At 28.3% G+C, this 24,513-nt stretch overlaps 1 protein-coding gene across 2 annotated transcripts in view; it reads right to left on the reverse strand.

Moving 5' to 3' along the window:
- Positions 1-24,513, reverse strand: part of LOC142321402 (C3 and PZP-like alpha-2-macroglobulin domain-containing protein 8) — a 72,058-nt gene that overhangs the window by 13,713 nt on the left and 33,832 nt on the right. Inside the window, exons 2-5 of one of the 2 annotated variants that reach the window (XM_075359447.1) lie at positions 15,376-15,512; positions 10,355-10,619; positions 7,813-8,024; positions 77-296 (exon numbers count right to left, since the gene is read on the reverse strand). In XM_075359447.1, the coding sequence (XP_075215562.1) occupies positions 77-296; positions 7,813-8,024; positions 10,355-10,619; positions 15,376-15,512 (834 nt within the window). The remainder of the gene's footprint in view (positions 1-76; positions 297-7,812; positions 8,025-10,354; positions 10,620-15,375; positions 15,513-24,513) is intronic. The other variant, XM_075359448.1, reaches the window with a different exon arrangement.

A 24,513-nucleotide genomic window follows, 5' to 3' on the forward strand; every position in this document is an offset into this window, starting at 1 on the left:
ATCAGTATAATAATGCTAAGCTAAGTTTCAGCTATGGCAATTACATTAAGATCAGAGTACATACTATTAAAGCTACCTAAGGGTATAAATTTGTTTCCATTTGCTGTAACTCTCCATTTTCCTTCTGCCCCCCAACCAGTACAGATGCCAAAATGAGTTACTTCAAATGGATTCGGATCTTTCCACTCAAGCAATGTTTGTCCATCAGTAATGATTTTTAATAATCCATTTAACCATGTTATTACAAACAGCTTGTCTTCCCCATCAGAAAGAAGACTAGGTGTTTCAACTTTTGCCTTTTAGCACATAATCATAAAAAAATAAGTATTTAGTATTTCAAAATATATTTAGTATGCAGTAATGTAATTATTTATAAAAATTAAATTGGAAATAATATTAATAAACAAATATGCTATATTAGTTGCTGTATATTATTTTTAAATAATCAAAAAATCATTCATTTGTAGCATGCTTTCATATCTTTTAAAAATATTACACAATTTCTTCATCACGAAGGATGAATTTCCTTAGATTTTTATTTTCATTTTAAAACTTGGTTTGATTTGGATTTTAAAATTTAGATTTTCATTCTAAAGTTAGATTAAATAAAACAAACAGTTACAGAGTATCAGTTAAAAATACAAACAAAATAAAACAATTTAATAAAAAACAGATAAAAATCTTTTAATAAAACAGTGAAAATTAATTTTTTTCTTTTGTGCAAACTCCATTATTGGACATTTTCTGTTGATTTCTAATAAAGAGATGGGTATAGAAAAAATGAATTAAGTTTTTTTTCAACATTTATAAAAGTATACTTCAACTACATCCAATCCCATCCTTTTTCATTTGTCATATTTAAGTTAATTTGCCGACGTGCTGAACATCAAAATTTCCTCTTTGATTATAAAAAAAATGATAGAATACTTAAAAAACTAACATATCTGTATTTTCCATTTATATATCTCAGGAGAAAACTTTCAAAACCTGTTTTTTTTTACAAATTAACATTTTTGAGTTTTATGTACACAATATGCTCTGATACTGATGCATATTATAAAGTTCTGGTTTTTTCAAATCATAATTTATCCAATATTAAATAAATTAAGAAATGAGAGTTTTGTCCATCTTAGGAACAATTCAGAAAGTGATATGTCCATTCAACCAATGAAATGCGTTTATTTTCCCACTAATGACACAGCTGTTTTCTTTTCATAACCTATAAATTGGGTTGCTTGAATGGTAGTTTGTATTTGGTAATGTTAGGTTTCATAAATGTTGAGAGTATTTTAAAAAACTGTTCGAATAGTTTCAAGCAAGAAAACTTCAGATGTTAATAAACTTTACGTCCTTTGTTTGGGGAAGATTGGTGTAATATAAGTGATTGAGATAAAAAAAAGGAATATCCTTTTTAATGAAATTAACAATGATGAAGAAACAGTTTATGACTGCTTAGGGGTTGAAAAAGCTTTGAAAATTTTAAAATGGACCAATAGTTTTTAAAATTTTTGTGTTTATATTTTTTTATTTTTATAAGATACTGTTAAAACATTTGATGGAGTTAAAAAATATTTTATATTTTACAGTACAAAAAATAATACACCTGGAAACTGGAAAAACTTTGTGTGAAAATATGGACTAATGATAATAAAAACAATTTAAGAACTTACAGGTTGTCTTTTCTGTTTTACCCCACAATTGTCTTTTTTTTACATTACATATTACATATCAGTAATTGCTCATGTTACAATTATATGCTTGTAATTGTAAATATAATCCAACCAAATTTAACCTACACTGGCTTCACTTGCTAACCTTGACTAGCGAGCGAAGGTTAGTGAGTGAAAGTGAGCGTAGGTTAAGTTTGGTTAAATTATATTTATAATTTCTCTACAGATGCCTCCAAATACCATATAATAATAATTATAACATAAGAAATTACAAATACATAGCGTAAAAAACCTATTGAGAGGAAAAACAGAAAAGAGCCTATCTTACATTAAATTTTGACATTTCTATTGTATTTTTTTCTAATTTTTTTAAATAATTTAAATTAAATATTTTTTGCTAGCTCAATAAAATTTCATTACCATTGATTCACAAGAACAAATGTTATATTTCAAAATAACTTTTATCCACACACCAATCTTTCAAAAAATATTTTTTCCAGACTGACTAAACAAAATGTGTTCTGTCCAAATCTTAATTTACATTTTATGAACAAAAAGTCTTATAATAACCAATATTACTATTGAAGTACATCAAGGAGGGTGTCTAATGATCAGAGAAAATGTTTTTAACCCACCACTATAGTAATTTAAGAAAAAAACAGTTTTTCTCATTTTACCAAAAATCAGATTTATGTGAAAAAAGAGATTTTGAATGTTTGCTCTCACAAATATTTGATTATATAACAACTATAGAGGGTAGACCATAGACCAAACTTAGATAAATTCAGTATTTGAGTGAGGGCCATTAATTGAAAATGAATAATCAAAGACTATCAGTAACACAGACAAATTGTTGTAAGCTACTTGATTTCATTTAATAATCAGCATCTATTTGAAGATACAATTTGCTTTCCAGCCAATATCAAGCAAAATCTTTTAATCAAAAGCTAAAAAATATACTATATCATTAAGATATAAAATATTTCTTCCTGTTAATGTTTTTAACTTCAATTATCTCATTAGTTTTTTAAATACACAGAGTATAGTAGTAACACAAGCAATGCAAGAAAATAAAATAAAAAAAATTATTAGGAAAAACCAATAACATGTTATAATTGATCACAAACTCCAATAAGTCATAACTTCTTCAATATCTATGCAAACTCACAGCGTGATCTTTAATCTACAGCATGCATTGTCAAATAACACTGTATAATTAGCTAACATGACTGATTAAATAAGATGTAATGATTGATTTATATTTAATCAGAATTAATTTATATACTTCTGTTTATACATAATTAATTTATATGAGGATAAGGAAAAAAGGAATATTTTGCCCAGATAATATATCTGTCAATATATTTCCTCACATAATATATTATGCGATTCTGTTTATCAATTTTTTATAAACTGATGTCTTAATAAACTATTAGCTTTATATGTTCATAAAGGAGTGGGTCAACAGCAAATGTTGTTAAACAAGGACTGACTGTAATAATGAAAGGAGAGGCTAGGTTGTTTAAAGTTTAAAAATTTCACTTAAATTCTTAGGATTTTCTTTTATATCAACTATTAAATAAATGAATTTCTAATTGCCTATTTTCTGCATCAGATTATTCAAGCTAACTTGTGTAAGTTGTATAATATTAACACACTGACTGCTATCTACGAGTAAAGAAATACTCCCCAACAAAATTTATTTATATTTTCTTATCTTGATAACCAAAAAATGCTTTGGGAGAAAATATATAACTATGCCTGACACAATGGATTGATTAGCATCATATGCTAATTCAAGTTTTTTAAGCAATAACTGCACTACATGCTGATACATTGTTTTAATGTAGAATATAGTTACTTTTTATCAATAAATATTTTATATTGCTGTAACACATACAATGGGATGCTGATCATCTCATCCAACAATTTGATCAGACCAATGCTGTGGTTTGTTGTGTCGAACGGAATCTCTTAGCCAACAAAAAAAAGTTATGTAGTACTCTTAATCAACAGTTTGTCCTTGAGGAACATACTTGTGATGAATCATGCCAAACGCCAATTTCCCAGATTTCCACCTATCCAGACTTCTTAAATATTCACTAGGTAATTTAAAAAAAATTAATACACTATTTGAAAAATGTTAAATACAGTATTATCCACATATTGCTTTGATTCAACCGGAAAAGAACTTTTATTACTTTTGTTTTTATTGGCTTTTTTGCAACTCATGTAACACAATACATATGTAGAATTAGAACTGTGTTAGAAAATTAACTTCTGAAAAGACTGATGAAACATTAATCGGTCAAGCATAAACTATGATGTAATGATTACATCATAACATTTGTTTTTATTCTGCTATGCATACACAAGATCAAACAAATGTGCTGTAATTTTTAAGAAATTATAACACACTAACTTAACTCAACTTCCCTTCCCTCAATACATCTTTTGTAAATTTTTTAATAGGTTTTTTAAATGACAGTTTTTGTAAAATAGTACAGTAGTAAATTTTACTTTCTTTCAAATCATTTTTGTAAATTCTGATTCTTTTAATAGCAAATTTCTACTAATTAAATTTTTTCTAATGCAACTTTTTTATTACCGAATTTATTTTATTACAATGTACATATATGAGTGCCTTTTTAATTTTACTGAAATACATTTTTATTTTTCTATTTTCATCATTTTATTAAGTGTGATAAACCTTCCGTGTGTAAAAATGAACTTTTTTAATTTTCTAATTATCTAGATTTCACTTTATCTGAATTGCATGTGACTTGCAAAGTGTCAATCAGGATAATCGGCATTCCACAATATATAACTGAGGAGTGTTTTTCAAGTAAGGTATGTTTTTAATTTGCTGTGTATATATGTGATGCAAACAGATGGAACTTGCATAGCTCAGTTACTATAATCAAAAGTCACCTGTAAGCACAATAGTTTAGTCATTTTTATGTTAGTTGTTTATATTCATTTATGAGTGTTACAATTTGTAGTCCAGCCAAGTGTGAAGTAGATAGAGTGATTCAATTTTTGACAGCAAAAAGCAATAATTTGGTTGAAATCAATGGCAAATTTACGATGTTTACAGAACAAATATTATAAGTGACACTAAAGTAAGACAGTAGAGCCGTTCATTTCGACCAGGACGAATGTAGCTGACTGCCGCTACATTCATGATAAATGTAGCGGCAGTCAGTCAGTGATAAAGGATGATTTTATTGGAAAAGGTGACAAAAAAATTCAAGAAAACTGGCGCATCACCATGTCACAATCATCTTTGATGTTTCCTGATGTTTCTCGATCATTGATTTCAGAAGTTTTGAGTGAAAAATTGTTTGCTGGGCGAGGGCCAAAGTTGTTAACTTGACACACACAAGGAAAAAATACTTCCTGCAATGCATTAATCTTTGTGGTAAAACAAAGTGAAGGTAATTAATTGATTGTTTGATCACATTGTTATTGAAAGTAAAACCTGGATTTCTTATTTGAAAGTAGAGGCAAAACAGCAGTTGATGCGATGACTGCATTTATCATCTCCTAAACCAAAGAAGCTTATGGCTACTGGTTTTTGAGACATAAGAGGTGTCTTGCTTATCAAATTTAGTGTTCATAGAACTACTGTGAATGCAGATTTGTATTGCAAAGTGAAAAAATTCTTAGAAGAGCTATAAAAAAACAAACAATGTGGGATGCTATTCCATGGGATTCTGTTTTTCGTGACAATGCCCAACCAGACACACAAGGAAAATCAAATCGGATAATAAAGCAATAGAAACAATTTTGTTTCTATCATACACCCTACATGACTTGGCTCTCCATCTATTGCAGGAAGTATTTTTCAATCATTTTTAGTGAACACCATAAGTCAGTCCTCTTGTGACATTTGTTGTCTCTTTCCTTCAAGCTAAATTTTAAACTTAGGAAAGAGTCAAAAGTTGCAATAACCCATGTCTGAAAAGTAAAGAACCTGCTAAAATTGTTCGATTCAGAGTTTTGCCAACTCTCTGGATAAGTTGTGATGCATGGGCTGGAGCATTGTTTGATGAATTTTCCAATTGCCATTTTCCCAAAGCTGCCATCTGTTGTGTGGAGCGGAATCTCTTAGCCAACAAAGAGTACTCTGTAGTACATTTAATCAACAGTTTGTCCTTGAAACACATACTTCTGATGAATCACGTCTTAAAAATCAAAAGAGATAGTCGGTATGACCTTCAAATTGCTTTGAGATAGCATGACTTTCTTTTGATACAGAGAGCTTGGAATTTTCCAATGGATGACTGCCTTTGTCTCCAGATCAAAGCCATAAATCCTTGTTTCATTTCCGGTGATTACCTTTTTCATAAAATCAGGATACTATTAGAACATTCCAGTACATTTTGCACAACTTGCAGTCGGTTTTCCTTTTGTTCATGAGTGAGAAGTTTTGAGGCAATATTTGCTGCTATTCCCCACATCCCTAAATCTTCAGTTAAAATTGGTTCACCGAGCCAAATGAAATTCCTACTTTATATTGAAGCTCTAATTGTTATTTGGCACTCATTCATCACCATCTGCCGAACTTACTTGTTTTTTTTTCCAGGAATTTTGTTGATGGAAGGTCTACCAAAATGTTTGTAATATCGAGAGATGTTCTGCCATCTTGGAAACAGCTATACTTTTCTTTTTAATTTGTCTCATAGCTTCATCACCAAAAGCTGTTTGAATCTTCCTTATTGTCTCTATTTGTGTGCTGTCATTTAATAAAATTTAATGCTAATTCTCTGCTCAACCTGTTCAGTCATTTTGAACAGTAATAAAAACAGGTAAAGCACTACCCAAAGATTTTATTTTCACATGTGCTAAGCAGCAATCTTATTATTACTTGTATAACCTAATAAAACTATTTTCTAATTATTATACTATGTATGAAACTTTTTTTAAACAATCTTATTTCATGAATTCATTTTCATGCAATAATATTCATAATTATAAAATAGTAACGGTAATAATTTTTGAAATAATAATTAAAAATGGATACACACAGAATCAGGTCAAATACATAAAAGAAATTGTCTTCCAATTTTCTGCTCTGTTCTGATAGAAAATTCAGGTGATTTTCAAAGTGATTGGACCAGAACTAAAAATTAATAAAAAATAAAAACTATGTTCAATAAAATGTAGTAAAAACACATTCAAGGCTATGACAAATTGTGACATCCATACAACTGTGGATAACCATCATAATCATCCTAGTTCATATATATATTTATCTTTATTTTGAGCCAAATGCAATCCTTGTTCATTTATTATTCACAATTATTTACTTTATATACATAGAACAGCACTTCACTGTTCAGAGTATTTGTTTTAGTGAATGTTGTTAAGCGATTAGCAGTAAGTAACTTTGTTTAATAATATTTAATTTTGATATATTATTCTTTAAAAGAAAACAAAATCCATATATTAAATAACGTATTAATTTTGTGTCCAATTTATCTTCATTTAACATTTTACTTTGATTTTAATCAGAACAAACCAACTCACTGGATTAAGTAGGTAGTCTTTTTGAAGACGTTAAGTATTAATAATCAATTGTAAATAGAAATTTCCATATAGTAATTATTTTCCTATTATTTTCTAAATGTAATCATGATGATTTTTTTTTCATGGCAGAAGCTTTGAGCTTATGTAGTGAATTAATAACTAAAGAATATATATACTTATTTTCAAATTGCCAATTTGATAATTTAAACTGAGGGTTCTGTTCAGATTGTATAAATAAAGTAATTAAAAAATTACAAAAAGATGATGAGTAATAAAAAGTAATGTACTACAGTAGATAAAGTAATACTAAGTAAATATTAACAGTATGTTTCTTAATATTAAGATGTTAAAATTAATTTAATAGTTCAAAAAATCTTTTAAAAAATTACATAAAATATGTGAAATGAAGTATACTGTTTGTACACTTCATTGACTGCTATACTAAAGCAATAGAACTCGCCAATCTCTATTATAAAACTCTTCAGTCAAAAGAAATAGATGTAGCAAAAATTGTGCATAGTAGACCTCTGTAGCACATATGCCCTTGCCTGGCGCATCCACAGCAGTCAATGTGTTAAGACAACTTAAAGAGTATAGAAAATTAAATCACCTTGTCTGGTTTTTCCTTGTTGTATCGGATGACAGAAGCAGTGTTTCCCCAACCACCAAGAATAATTTCATACATTGGCTCTGTATCATTGGGACCAGATGTAAGTGCGATATGTGCATCATGAGCAGCATTCACAAAGACATCCAAACGACCCCATAATATTGAACGATAACTGTATTCCAAGTTGTCTGGTGTATGAATCTCCAAAAAATCTAATATCATTAACAGTTCATATTTTACTTTTTACAGCCAATATCAAAGCTAATTTAAATGGTTAACTGTACGATAATATAACCAGGTAATCTACAATAACTTACTGCACTAATTTACTAATGATCACTAAAATTTACTACTTATTTTACAAAAGGTTACTCTGTGAAATATTACAACTGCTGAATAATGGTGACTGCTTAATTTGTGAAAATTTCATACAAAAATATACTTCAAAGTTATAAGCAATGCTCAGTTTGTAATGATTAATTGGTAAAGTAGGTAAGCACGACAATAATTTAGTGTGTTATGACAAATGTTATAAATGAAAAAGTATAGTTTTTTACTTACCAAAATATATTATGCAAATATTATAATTTTAAAAATACATAGAATTCCATGTAAATTTTAAACTATTTAACTGGTATTTAAAAAATGACATAAACCTTTCAATGACGGATATAACTTACAAATAGGATAATTTGTATGTTACTCAATTTATCAGATGGCAACATTGATATTTCTCAAGCATAGCTGCAAGTAGTAATTTGAAATAATTTTGTCATTTCAGTACTATTTTTTTGGGCCAGGTACATCATTTTCTAATTATGAGACTATGTTTACTGCAGACTTACTTCACATATAAACATGTGAAAAACAAGTTTCCATTAAATTTTTATCAGTCTGCGTCCAATACATTAAACATCACATTTAATAAAACAATTTTGATACATTGGGCATTTACAGAATCTAAAAGTTCCAAGCCAAACAACACTGTTAACCAAAGAAATTCTTAACAACATAAAGACAGTTTAACTTACTAATACAGAAGATGTCAAAAAGTTTTCTTCTTAGATTGGTTTGCCAATAACTATGGTTTTCATTGCTACAGAAGTTAATACATGCTTACTGCACTTGAAAGAACCAGATCATATAATTACACTATAGATCATTTACAATATTTTCATTAGTTTAGATCTGTAATTGATATACGTAGAATTGAGATGATAGATTATGTTTATTGTAACAGAGAATGGCTTCAACTGGATGGTTATATGAACAATAAAATTATCTGAATATAGAGTGGTGAAAACCATTGCACTTTTAACGAGAAATTATTGCGCACATAAAATTGGTATTTGGTGGAAGAATGACCTACTACTGTGAAAACATCTGGAGGGCCTTTATTCCTTAAAAACAGTAAATGGTGAAATTTACTGTGATTTAATTCAATGATTTATTACAGTTTTAGAGAAGAATAAATTAAAATTTTTGTTTCAGCATGACAATATCACATTACTACTGGTATTTATATTGAATTGGCATTAATTTGAACTGGTATAGTAAACATTGTAAAAATTATTTAATCATTGTTTGTCTCAAACTTGTGGCTGCCAAGATCTCCAGATCTTAAAATCCCCAGATCCTAAATCACCACAGTTTTTCCTGAGGATATGTTTGAAAAATTGGAAATATTTCAAAACAATTTTCATACATTTGAAAAACTAATATTTAGAGTTAATTTCACTCATTAGTAAATAATCATTACAAAAAAATTGGTTGACAATATCTTGACACAGGTAAAATCCAGAACCATCTTACTGATCAGATTACTGGACAACATTATTTCAATAATTTGAATTTTACATTATGAAGGAACAATTCAAATGTACATTACAAAATTTGGGTAGGGTACTGGTCCTTTTTGAAACACTTGTTTGATGATTTTTTTAAAATTATTTTTATGAAATTATATATTTACTGTTAAAAAATGTATGATCATATATATACTTTACGTGTCTTTTAAAAATAATGTAAAAGTAACATCCTGACTGGTTAGTAATAAATCATCAAGCATCACTCACTTAATCATCATTTGTTTATCATTAAAACATTCAAAAAGTATAACAAAGGCTGAAAAGGGTAGATAATTACTAATTTTATCATCACAAACATATTGCCATTAGTTATTAGTTTTCATATTTGCTAATTAAAGATCAGGAAGTCTTGTGTAAAACAATCTGTAACATTAATAACTTTCATTAAGCAATTAAAAATCTATTAGTTTTACAGCATAAAACATAAGATATACAAGTATTAGTAAAGGATATTATAAATTCAACCATAGTGATTAATAACAAACCCAACAGCCAATAGAAAATTCACCACCCACCATAGATAAAAATTAATAACCATATTAGCAAACAAATTTTCATTTACCACTTAAAGAAAATAAACCTTATGATAATCAACAACCATCTTCTTTCACCAGATTAATGTAATGTAAAAAAAAAAACTAAGAAATATAATAATAATTTTAATTTTTTTTTACCTTCTATAACCCATTCTCCACTAGCACCCCAACCGGTGCAGATACCATAATGTGTAACAGGAAATGGTTCTGGGTCATCCCAGCTAAGAAAAGGTTCTGCTTCGCCCTTCTTGCCTAATGCAATGCTACCTCCATTCCACCTAATCCAAAATCCTTTAGCTTCATCAGCAGTCAGAATATTTGGTGTTTCTTGAATTGCTTTATCTGGTTTCTGACGGTTTTTCCTTATTACACTTTTTGAATTATTCCAACCGCCAATAAATATCTGGAAGAAATAAATCAGATACACAACCTATTACTAAACACAGTTTAAAAAGAAAAAAATAAGATTTGATGAAAATAAAGTACATTATTCTCAAAAAAAAAATTAAAAAGTAGATGAACTAATGGATTACCAATTCTAAATTTTCTGACATTCTGAAATCATTATTTTTCCATGAATGACTATCGTGATGTATATCAAATTGTGGTATCACTTAGAATACAGTAATAAAAATCTAACTTGTACAAAAATTAATAATCCATACAGTATCTTTCTGCCACAAACTACATTTTTAAGCAAATTCAGGATCTGCACTACCTTGTCATTAGTTAACATCTAATTAATTGTAAAAAACAACTTCAGACCAATTTTGCTCATGGAAGTAGATATGCATCCATTTTAACTCAAGCTATTGTAAACAGTATCAAATGATTATATAAAAGATGTCTTGACATAATGAGTCTATTGAATAAAAATAAGTAACTACTGTTAATTGACTACTTAACAGAATAAGTAAACACTTTTAAGTATAAGTTATCTCTTGATTGTAACTGAATAAAAGCAACCTTCTTCTTAAAATTAAACACTAGAAAATTGTTGCGGTAGATAAGTTTTTTCTTATAATAATTACTTTATTTGTAAGTATTCTCTTAATATATGTGTGATTTCAGTAACATAAACAAACATGTTCTAACATGCTTATTTGTATCTGAAGTTGTAATTCTTTTAAGACAAAGGATTTTATTTAGTCATTTGATATTTTGAATAGAAGTATCAAATATATCTTTGAGTGAGAAAGAATTGCCTACAAATACTAGTTGTCAACAGCTTTCATTTGCAAAGCTTTTAAAAGATCATAGTGTCGTTTTCAATAAATTCATGATCCCAGTAATTGTACATGCCAAATCATGAATAGAAATCAAAGATGAATTTGCCAGAAGTTCCAGTAAAAATTATATTGTTGGAAAGTTAAAAAAACTTCTTAATAATATGAAGACAGATGTAAAGTAGAAAACAGACTGAAATACTACAGGAAATAAAAAAAAAATTGGGAAAAAGAATTTCTGGAAATGTTAAATTATGAAGAAAGTCCAGTTTTCCAGAAATGTAGGACACTGCGATACTGCCATATGTGATCCACAACCTTCAACAAAAAAAGCAGATCAAAATTTGGATCACAAAAAACAGAATGAAAGTGTACATTCTGAATTACTGTCTGCACACATTACAGTAATTAAATGGCAAAAGAAAAAGAAGTTCCGTTTAGAAACTGAAGAAACCAAAAGTTTGTCTACATCAGAACTCCAACATCTTGTTTTACTTGAGTAACTAAATGCTGCCAGATTGTAAGCAAAAAAATAACAACTTTTCAGTGACAGAATATCAGTTGACTCAGTCAAGTTTGAATGTTTTAAATTATAGTAGTGAAACGGGATGGTTTGGTGTCAGAATTACACATACAATTGTAATAAAAATAACAAAAATAAATATTAATTAAATAACTGTAAGCCTACTTAGATAAAAAAATTGAATTTTTATTTTGACCAGTCAATTTATAGACTACTAATTGTAATGTTTTTCAAATAAATAAATATCCTGTTCCTAAATAAAAAATTAAAAAAAAAACTGAAAAAAAATTTTAATAATAAAAAAATTAAAAATATAAATGGAAAAATGATTAAAGAACAAAAAAAAACATGACGCCTCGGTATAGCTCAGTTGGTAAGTTGTTGGACTGAATCAGCTGATTACACAAACGTTGAGGTCCCAGGTTCGATTCAGCTAACTCAGTCTGACACCTTACCAACTGAGCTACATCGAGGTTTCATGTCTTATATAATAAATACTGATTTTATATTCATTTATTTTTTGTAAGTCATTTATTTAGAATATTCAAAATTATCTAGTAAATATCTGCTATATTGTGTAACAGTTATTTTTGGAATATTTTCCAAACATACTTCATTTTGTTTACTAAAATTGGAAACCTTTGTATGAGCTAGCTGAATACTCTTTCAACTATGATCGTCTCCTTAACATGCCTGATGTTGAACAATTCCTGTTTTATATTGACAGGGTTTTTAAAATGGAGTTAATAACCACAAAGAGATTCTGTAACCACTACCTCCAAGCAAGCAGAAATTACTTTAAATTGTGAATAATCTGGTATTATGTATATCCAAATCCTGGAATCATGTATGCTACCGAGCCACTGAATGTTTACATTAGTGATCATTTCACAAGTGACTTGCACACTGAGGGTTTTCTGTTAATATAATCGTCTCCGAATGCAGATAGTTTTTTAATCCTGGCAAGTATGCAATCAAGTGCACCAATAACTGCCGGTAACTGAAATCTGTTAGACTACTCCCCTCTAGCTACTTCCATTGAATGTAAGTTGGATGGAAATTTGATCCGTAAATATGCTGTCTCCTTTATATTGTCGGCTGTAATATTTATAGTCTTACAGACTGTTGAGTGTGGGGAACACCAAAATCTTGTGCAACTCCGGTTTGAAATCCGTTGTCACTTATGAATTACAAAAATATTTCTATTTTCTGGCGTGAGTTGAGAGCTCCTCTAGTTTCATCTGCTTCTCCCAAAAAGCAATGTGAAAGGTAATCTATGTTTCACTTTAAAATAGCAATAAAATCTTTCAATTGCTGTGGCTAATATCTATCCTTTCTCTCCAAGTAAGTCTTGGAGAGTCTTATATTCTTATAAGAAAAGTAAATAGTGATTAAATTATAAGTTTACTTATTGCAGTAAGAGAACACTTAATTTTTAAAGAATCCTTTTGTTTTATTCAATTTGTCACAAGTACTTAAATGTTATAAGTTAGTACTTTTTTTATTCAATAAACCTAATGTCAGTACATCTAGAGGGTTATTTGGTTATTTAAAAATAAAGTAGCAATTTTATATACATACAGTTCACTTAAATTTAAAGAACAGAAATTCCTTTGTAAGTTGGCTAACTCGATTGTATGAGTAACTTGAGATATTTTAGGTGGTACCATTAGAATATCCTCATTTTATTAAATAATAAAGTTTCAGTAACAGAACCAATTACCAAGGATTATTAATTTACATTTAAAAAGATTCCATGCAAAATTGAACTCAATAACTGCATTTTGGTTTTGATTTTTTAAATTGTGTCACTACCTAGAATCAATGTTAGTCAAAAAAATAAAAAATAAACTTATTTTTAAAAATTTTTAATTATTTAAAATTTTAAAATCAACTAATACATATTAGCATCATCCTGCTGATATTAATTCTTTAGGCATTTATTTATTTAAAAATTTGGACTGTACTAAATATTTTATTTTCATGTTTCATTTACGGGTAAATTATCAAAAGTTTTATTTTCAAACTGCTACCACCAATTTTACATATATATAGTCAAAACTAAAATTATATAAACTAGGAGGGGCAAACTAAACTATGAAGATAAAATTATTTTAAAAAGGTAGACTTTAACAACAATTTTTTCATTATAAATTTAAAAATAAAATTTGGATGCTCATTAACAACCTGTTGCAAAAAAAAAAATAAGTTATGTGTAAATTTACAGTACTAATTTATTTTTATTTAGGCAGTAACATATATTCTTATTCCAAACATATAGCGTTTCCTTTACATGTATTAAGTACAATTATTAATAAACTGAAAATTATACAGTAAAAAACTGATGTGCTTAACAAGTATACATGAGTTCTGTTTAGAATAGAAGGAAATTTTTATGTGTTTCATTTGCATCACACATGCATGATCTTGTTGAACGAATTTGTCATTTAGATATAGCTTTTGCAAGATATACAATGCATTCAGAAAGTCACTTGACATTTGGCTTTATAGATTAATAGAGACAAAATTACAGATTAATTATATTCATTACATATTTAAAATTAACAGAAGAACTTATCAAAAATATTGGAAACAATTTCCTTCTATGATGTACAATCCTAGATATAATTAAGTTTATTTTGTAACATATATGAAATATTTTGTATTTGAGTACTATTTTTTTCAAGCCTAATTTGGTCAGTTGCTATCCATTTAATTTACAGCTAGAATACATTGCAATAAACTCAAACTTATTGATCATAAGGAGCTAAAAGCTTTTAATTTAACTAATAATATTTTCTATAAATTCTGTCCTAGAATGTCCATGTATTGTCAGTTCCAGGAGTATTGTACCATTTTATTGGAACCATTGTCTCTGGTTCTAAGAGTTAATCAATAGAATTGATTAAAGAATTACAAAAAAAAAAAATAGTAATATTAAATTACACAATGGTCTTTTAAATTACACTAAGCCTATAATAGGATTTCTGTTAAGTCCATGCATACTACACTACTTTTGATTGAGTAGAAGTCTTAAGATGGAAACCATAAGCTATCTCAAGACAATTACAGAAAAATTCAGTAAATTAATTAAAATTGCATTGTAAATAATGTGGCATCAAAGAGGTGTTCTAAATTTGTAAAGAAATAAAAAAATAAAACAATAAGGAATAAAAGTTTTACAGTGTCATTCATCAATACTTAAACATAATGCACAATGCTTTTCAACATACTGTATTACATTATGTTTATTGTTTTTAATAAATATGCATTTCTCCTTAGTAGGCAATTTTTTTATTAAAAGAGCATCGTTAGCAAAACATTAATTGGCATTTTACATATTACCTTATTTGTAATAACACACTTCATGTTTTGAAAATATATTCCAAAATAATTTTAAAATAAATTACCTCATACATAGAATCTGTTTCACTGGGACCTTGAGTTAAAGCTATATGAGCATCATTTGGTGTCTTGACAGTGAAATGCAATGACCCACCAGATACAGGATAGTAGTTGTATTCGAGCTTATCTGGTGTTGATAACTCTGTAACAAAACATAAAATTAAAATTATAATTTTTTTTTATTATATATATATATATATATATATTTCAATTGCTGAAATTATTATTTTTAAGATTCATACTATTTCTTTACATTGTAAAATTATATTTAAATTTTATTAAACAAAATTTAACAGATTATATATATATATATATATATATATATATGTGTGTGTGTGTGTGTGTGTGTGTGTGTGTGTGTGTGTGTGTGTGTGTGTGTGTGTGTGTGTGTGTGTGTGTGTGTGTGTGTGTGTGTGTGTGTTCTGGTGCAGTGTCACATAATTTCCTTATAAAGAAAAGTAACTAAAATTTATTCAATAACTGAACTTGTAGAGTAAACTCAAAAATTATTGAATATTCAATCTTAGAAAGAGAATAAAGGGAAGGGGAAAATCATTACAGAAAAATGCAGATAAGATCAAGAAGGGGAAAAATACAAGATTGTAAGAAGACAGCTATGCAACAAGAAAAATGTTAATGCCAACCCTTGGGTTGAGGAGAGAAAATGAAGTTAACAAAGGCAGTTGTCCAGTTAAGAGCAATTAATTTTTTGATATTCATAACGATGAAAAGGATAAAATGTTCCTGCGGGTAATTAAACGCTAGATGTAAATTACTTAAATAATTGTTTCAATAGAGAAACAGAACAAAGAGAACATTGATAAAATTGATTCTAAATGAATTATACTGCATTTAAAAGAATAACTTAATCGATGACTGACTTGTTAAATTACTTCATTATTAACAGTAATTCTATTCTAATTTACCAGAGCAGTTAATAATATTATTATAACATTAACATTTCAAGGGATTCATTTACGAATTGAATGAATTGTTTTCACTGTATTCAGAAACTAAAATGAATATATGATGATGACAGTTATAATTATTTTTAAATTAGGTTACTTTTAATTGATACTTATTATTTATAGGTTTAACTATATTTTACATGACAATAGAGATATGAAGTTTTTATTTTGGAGCTATTATACATTACAAAGGTTATATTATACATTCATCAAATAAATATAATTATATGTGTATTAATTGGAAATAACAATTAAGTAAACATAAAAAATGAATCTCTTATAACTTTAATAAAAGCCTTTGTAAAATACAAATATGTTGAAATTAATTTTCCATTTCTATTACTTATTTCTATTCCATTTTTATAATCTCAGAGATATTAGTTTCACAAAGATCTCTTTATTTCTTTAAAACAGAGAATTTGTAAAAATTAGTTAAAAATAAAATTTCAACTTTATTGAGGTTTACTACAGTACACACTGAAATAAAATTAATTACTCTGCTGCTGTAAGTAGATAATGAAAGCGTTGTTTTGATACTATATTATGTAAAATATTTAAAATTAAATTCATTATTTTCCTGTCAGTCACGTTCAAATTTTACTTATTAATTACTCCTATGTTTTCATATTACTATATTTTATTACATTGATCTCTGTAAGTGTAAGAAATTAAACATACAATTGATTTCAAAAAACGCCATTTCTAACCTTGAAAATGCATTTTCTTCAGTATAATTAGAACACAGATTACATAAACTATACAAACTGCATACTGATCTGCAAGTACAGATTGTTTACTTGAACTAAAGGGGGCACAGAAATACGGAGGTTACATTTGCACCAGCAAACAATGGATAAAACTCATTTCTTGTATACTGGGGTCATTTAATAATTTAAGACACTAATGGTTGTAGAGTAACTAAGTTGGTTAACTGTTCGAGTAAAATCGTTTTGTTTATAACTTCAAAATTTCATTTTGCAATGACGAATCCTTCTGAAGTTTGCAAATTAGTTGAACAGCATGCAGTGATCTGTCTTTTGCTTTGTGAAAGTGAAAAACCAGTTAACATTTACTCTCGTATACCAAACAACACAAACTATATTGTATGAAATTTTGTTGAATAAAAATTTAAGCACACCTTTTTCAACTGGCACATAACGAAATAATCATTTCTGATAATATTCCGGAAGCATTAAAGCAAAAATTAGCCATCATGTAGAAAATGTCCAACCCAAAACAGATACCACCTGTACTAACAGAGTATCTAAAAAATAGTATTGATCAGGTCCTTTCATATTGACAGTATTAAGTTAACAGTGGGTCCTATAATAGACCAGTCAATTTTAATTTCCTTTTAGAACTTTTAGTTGCACTAGTTACTTTTAGTTTAACTACTTTACTAAGTAAATGCATGAAACTTATTATGAAAGTAAAAATGTATTTTTTTTTATTTTTGTACACTTTCCGAAAACAGCGATTTTAAGAGAAAAGGAATTATAAAATAAAGTACAAAAAATTCTTAATGATTTTCTTATCTACTATTTATGACGAATTCAACTTTCTTTGATGAGAAGAAAAAACCGCCAACCCGATCTCCTTGCAGTGGATCCGCCGTCAATGTCAGCCACTTTTAAAAAACTACGACTGTTAACAAATAGCAAAATCTGTATCAATGACTAACCAGGCCTACATATTGGTTCAATGACGACTTATAAATGAGTAATACATGATGTCATTTCTTATGTGGGCTTGTGTCGGTATAACGCATAAAGCGGGTTTATAAAATTATGCCGGTTATGAACAACCAAAACCTAACCATATGCGGATAAGAGATATTTTATTTCTGTTTGTTTTAATGTAGATTACACTATCTCCTGCATATATACAAAATGAATTAGATTTTTTCACAGAAAAAGTCCCGAAAACAGAAAATTTAATTAATTCTAATCAGGTATAAAAAATAAAGATTCTGAATGTGATATTAATATCAATTTATTATCGCCCGGATTTTACACGTTTGTCCACGCATAAATTAAAATATAATTAACCAATTAGAATAAACTAATTTCAAAGTATTTTTTCACGTTCTGATTGAATCATGTAGTGTTTGATTTTTAAGACAAATTTAAGTTATATATATATTAACTTTTTAACTCTGCTTTTTACAGCTGAAACTATTCAGCCAATAAATGCTAATGATGAGATGGATAAGATAGATAGATAAATGCTAAATCTAATGATGAGATCTAAACAATAAAATAAAAAATGTATTTAAAACATAAACCCAAAAAGAAGTACCCTATTTATAACAAAAAATGATAAATAAATAAGAATCTTTTTGTTTACCTATATAAACAATCAGATCGAGAAATTCTGGATCAAAAAATTCCGAAGTAACGCATAAAGCAAAAATAATAAACTCACTTCCGCAGAAAATAAAAACAAAACCTTTTTTCACAGAAGCACATTCATAAAATCAGGCCTTTATGAAACCTAATTGTAAGTTAATCGATTTAAAAAGTACACATTTTGTAATTTTTAAAGAGGCCAAAATCGTGGTCCTCTTATCCTTTCCATTTAAACTAACCTAACCAAGAGAACGTACTCCTGTTACTTATAGAAGTAGGCGTTTTAAAAACCCTACTACTACGCATACAAGAGTGTTGATGTATATTTTATGAAATATATTTATATTTTCTCTTAAATCGTATTCTCTTTCTTTTTTAAAAATAAATCTTTCATTTTTTTATCTTTTTTTTTTAAGCCAATTTTGATATTTTATTTCTCTTTTCCAATAGTTTTCTCTTACCTAATATGGAGCAGTCTCCTTTTAGTTTTTTTTATTTTTTATTTGTTCATTTATTAAGTGATTACATTTGTTAAGTGACAGTTTTCATTTATTAAGTGATAAGTAAAACGTAAAGACGTCATGAGTTTTTCATTTTTTTTCATTAGCAAACTAGGACATTCAATGCAGCAAGATTATTGCATGTTTAAAAAATTCAATAATGGTATAAATAGGAAAATGTAATCTAGTTGTTGACTAGCAGCATACCTTAGCATCGTGTTTAATACCAACCAATTACTGAATACGAAAGAATGCTTACAGAGTTCAATAGAGGTCATTCTGTACAACAATGAAATAACACTTAAATTACACATAGTATTCAACTACTTGAACATAAACTGGTGTGCGATAGAAAAAACATTTTATTAGGAGTTTTTTAATTGACTACTTCATCTAAAAAAAGAAGGAAAGGTTTCATGCAGTGTATGTTGTTTTAAAAATACGATACTTTATCTTTTTCATTTAATTTTTTCCTGCTTGATAATTTCGGCAAATTAAATAAAATGTATAAATTATTTCTGGAGGTGTGAAACAAAATATATTGTATTATGCAAGGATCTTATTTTATTTCCAAGAATTTTTAATGTACCAAAATATCCACAATCGTTAAAGCAATGTTTATAAATAACTTATGTTTATAAAAAGCGAAGCTAGATATACAGTACATTTACTAGCACAAACAGCGTTTGTATAAGATAGGAAATTTTTATCTTACTGGACGTGTTTCATTGAATTATCAGTTACAAAATTATAGATCATCACTATGTTAAAAATAATTCACAAAAAAAACAAACTATATAGCTTCACAATATTATGTATACAGTATTTCAACACTAAATTTTAATTCTGAGAAGAAACTATTTTAAATACAAATGTTATACAATGTACCTGAAAAAACTACAATGCATGAATAAATTAAAATAATAGATACAAGAGCACATACAATTAAAGTTAAAAAACAAAAACGCCGTACTAGATAATGGTCAATATTTTCTCCAAAGTATTATAAAAATTTATAAGCCTTCAATGTGCCGTGTTGTTATGGACAAGTGCGCGTCTCGGCTGCCCTTTTCCCTTCGGGGCTCGGGATAATTTTGCCCGAATTCATTTAAGCGTTCGCTCTTAAAACACTCTCAAAAATCTAAAGTAGCTGCTACTCAAACCACATCACCAAACGGCTACATACTCGCGCTCCTTCATCCAACTTGATCTAAAAAAGCCATTAAATTTTATCCTCACGTCATTTATTCTTACAAAATAACAATATCCCCCTCCTACGAAACTAGATATAACTATTTTCGTCTAACTTTAAGTTTACGAAAAGGTTATGCTACAGATTTAATTTTAAATACATTACCGAACCATTTAAAAATTTTCCATCCAATTTATTTAAAATACAATTAAACGATTTTTTGTAGAAACGATATTAATCTGTCTTTCTTTTTCCTGTTTAGCCTCCGGTAACTACCGTTTAGATACTTCAGAGGATTAATGAGGATGATATGTATGGAGTGTAAATGAAGTGAAGTCTTGTACATTCTCAGTTCGACCATTCCTGAGATGTGTGGTTAATTGAAACCCAACCACCAAAGAACACCGGTATCCATGATCTAGTATTCAAGTCCGTGTAAAAATAGCTGGCTTTACTAGGACTTGAACGCTGGAACTCTCGACTTCCAAATCAGCTGATTTGGGAAGACGCGTTCGCCACTAAACCAACCCGGTGGGTGATATTAATCTGTCTGTCGATGGATTTTTGTTACAACACAATTAATTTAAAAAAAAAATTAATTAATTTTTATTAATTACTAAAATTAATTAATTAATAAACCCCTTCATTATTTTTTTTTTAAACCTTGAATTTTCTCCATTCCGTTCAACGTCTACGTAAATATGTGCTCAAATAATTTTCATTAACGCCTTCTAAATTGTGATTTATTTTGTAGTAACTTTTTATATTTAATGTAATTATTTTAATATTTATATAAATAAAAATGTAAATGTTCGTTTGTTCAAATTCTTAAATCTCCTAAAGGTTCTTCACTGATTGCTTTGAAATTTTGATACAACATTGCATTCAAATACGCGCGTGTTTTTATATACCTACTATTTATATACCTTTCTTTTTTTTTCCTGTTTAGCCTCCGAGAATTACCGTTCAGTTATTACTTCAGAGGATTAATAAAGATGATATGTATGAGTGTAAATGAAGTGAGTCTTGTACAGTCTCAGTTCGACCATTCCTGAGATGTGTGGTTAATTGAAACCAAATCACCAAAGAACACCGGTATCTATGATCTATTTATATCCCTAAGATGTCACATCTGTGACAAGTAGAAACATGCTTTTTTTTTGAAAAAACAGCGCTATCTATTCAACATTTTTTTCTAATCAGATGTTAATAATTATTAATAAATCAATGTATTTAATTAGAAAAAAAGTTAAAACAAGAAAACGGCGATGAAGTCTGATTCGAACTGATGTGTTCCCCTTGTAAGATCCAAACGTTTCATTAATTAAAATTTTATTTGGCTATAACATTTGGAACCAATGAAAATAAGTACTACTTATAATATATTGTTGAAAAGCTCTCATTGAGGGCTGATTACTGCAGTTAAGAATAAGTTCAAAATCCAAATTGTTTGGAATATGGGATATTTTGGATACTTTTGGACCAGTCGATTATAATAAAACGGGGAGGTGCACAATTAGATCTTACAACAGTCCTAAATCGAAAATTTCAACATTCTACGACTAACCGTTTGTGAGTTATGCGAGATACATTCGTACGTACAGACGTCACGCCGAAACTAGTTAAAATGGATTCAGGGATGGTCAAAACGACGATTGCAATCACAGTACTTCCTTTACTTCGTACAAGGAAGTAATAAGGAATTTATTGTTTATCTTATAATTTATTTTACACTAGCATACCCGGCAATGTTTCGCTATTACTACATTTGAGTGTATATATATATATATATATAAAATCTATCTATCTCAAATCTATCATTTAATATATATATATCATTTAATATATATTTAATCATCATTTAATCTATCATTTAATATATATTTTATATATATATATATAATAAATGAACACAATTGAAAGTTTGATAAAACATTAACAAAATGAACATTACGGAACTTCAAAAGATTTTATCTTTCCCTTTTACCCTATTCCCCATTTCCTCTTTTCCTTTTTACCATATTTAATTTCCCTTTCCCCCATTTTCTGCTCTCCCTATTCCCCATTCCCCCTCATTTCCGCTTCATTACCCCGTTGGTCTTTCATTTATTTCCATTTCCCCTTTTATTTTTTATCCTTTCCCCTTTACTTTTCCCCGTTTATATTTTCCCCTTCTTCCCTTTTACCTTTTCCGATTTTCGCTTTCTCCCTTTTGCCCCGCGCGTAAATCGGACCAGTAGTTTTTTAGTCTACAGCGAACACACATATCGGTAACATTGAAATGGAATTGTAAAGCATTTGGTATAGCGTGCGTTGCTTTTACGCCAAACAGGAAGTGCTGTTTTTCAATAAAAGCATGTTTTTGCCTGTCACAGGTGTGACATCTTAGGTATATAAATAGTAGGTATATAAAAACACGCGCGTATTCGAATGCAACGTTATCCCATAATTTCAAAGCAATCGGTGTAGTACTTATGGAGATTTATGATTTTGAACAAACGAACATTTGCATTTTTATTTATACAGATTGGCGTAATCTAAAATTCTTTACTGTTCAACAACCATTTCAAAAATCTTCTTCTTATGTGACAAAACAGTTGTTTTTCCTTTAACACCGAATGACGTTAAAGCAATGAAAATTCAGTAGTTTACTAGACAAAAATTGGTTACAGATCTTATGTTTTATAATGTTTATACTGAAAATAATATTATTTTTTTAGGAATTGTTATAAGTTATGTTGCTTAAACATGGTCGATAAGTTCAGAAAAAAATGACAGACCGTAATATTGCATTAATAAGTCGCGTTTTATAAAACCTTTTGCAATATGATGCAAAAAATAGTTTATTCAATTTTATTGAAATATGTCAAATAATTTTTACTTCCCTATACGAAGTAAAGGAAGTATTGTGATCACGAAAAATTACGGTATTCAGATTTCAACGAAAACATCCATTTTGACCTTCCCTGATTCCATTTTGACTAGTTTCAGCGTGACATCTGACGTATGCATCTCACACAATGATTAACTCAACAATGATTAGCCGTAGTATGTTGAAATTTTGAATTTAGGACTGTTGTAACATCTAGTTGCGCACCTCCCCTTTTGATTCCAATAAACTGAACCAAAAGTGTCCAAAAAAGCCCAAAATTACAAAAAAATTGGATTTTGGACTTTTTCTTAACTGCAGTAATAAGCCCTCATCGAGAGGTTTTCAACGATTTATCATAAGTTCGGTAGTTATTTTCATTGGTTCCAGAGTTATAGCCACTAGTGGTGAACGCGTCTTCCCAAATCAGCTGATTTGGAAGTCGAGAGTTCCAGCCTTCAAGTCCTACTAAAGCCTACTAAAGCTATTTTTAACGGACTTGAATGCTAGATCGTGGATACCGATGTTCTTTGGTGGTTGGGTTTCAATTAACCACACATCTCAGGTATGGTCGAACTGAGAATGTACAAGACTACACTTCATTTACACTCATACATATCATCCTCATTCATCCTGTGAAGTATTATCTAAACGATAGTTACCGGAGGCTAAACAGGAAAAAGAAAGAAAGAGTTATAGCCAAATGAAATTTTAATTGATGAAATATTTGGATTTTATAAAGGGAAGGCACATCGGTTCGAATCAGACGACTTCATCTCCTTTTTTTTAACTTTTTTTTTTAATTTAAATATTTTGATTTATTACTAATTATTAACCTTTGATTGTAAAAAAGTTTACAATAAATAATAATTCATTAATAACAATAAAAAAAAAGAAAAAATATCAGAATTTATTAATTAAATAAAATTTTATGTACTTTTCATTTTAAAAAACGTGTATGTAATTTAATAGGCGTACAAGTCATGCTGCGGTCTCCACATTAGAATAGGTGAAACATCAATTTAATCGTTTTTGTTTTCATTTTGTTGATGGTTATATGATAATAATTTTAAAAGCATAGTATTAGATAGATATAAGACTTATATATTAATATATTTCAGGTACGATTGTTGAATTAATAATTGTATATTAATTTATTTGATGTTAATAAAAAATAATATTTTAGCAATTATGTAACTGTCCACTTTATTAAAGTGAAGGATCGTATCTTAGATTCAAATGAAATAAGTTTAAATGAAGTGCAGC

Source organism: Lycorma delicatula, chromosome 3 (genome assembly GCF_047948215.1).
Source record: "Lycorma delicatula isolate Av1 chromosome 3, ASM4794821v1, whole genome shotgun sequence".
In the NCBI taxonomy this organism is placed as follows: Eukaryota; Metazoa; Arthropoda; class Insecta; order Hemiptera; family Fulgoridae; genus Lycorma; species Lycorma delicatula.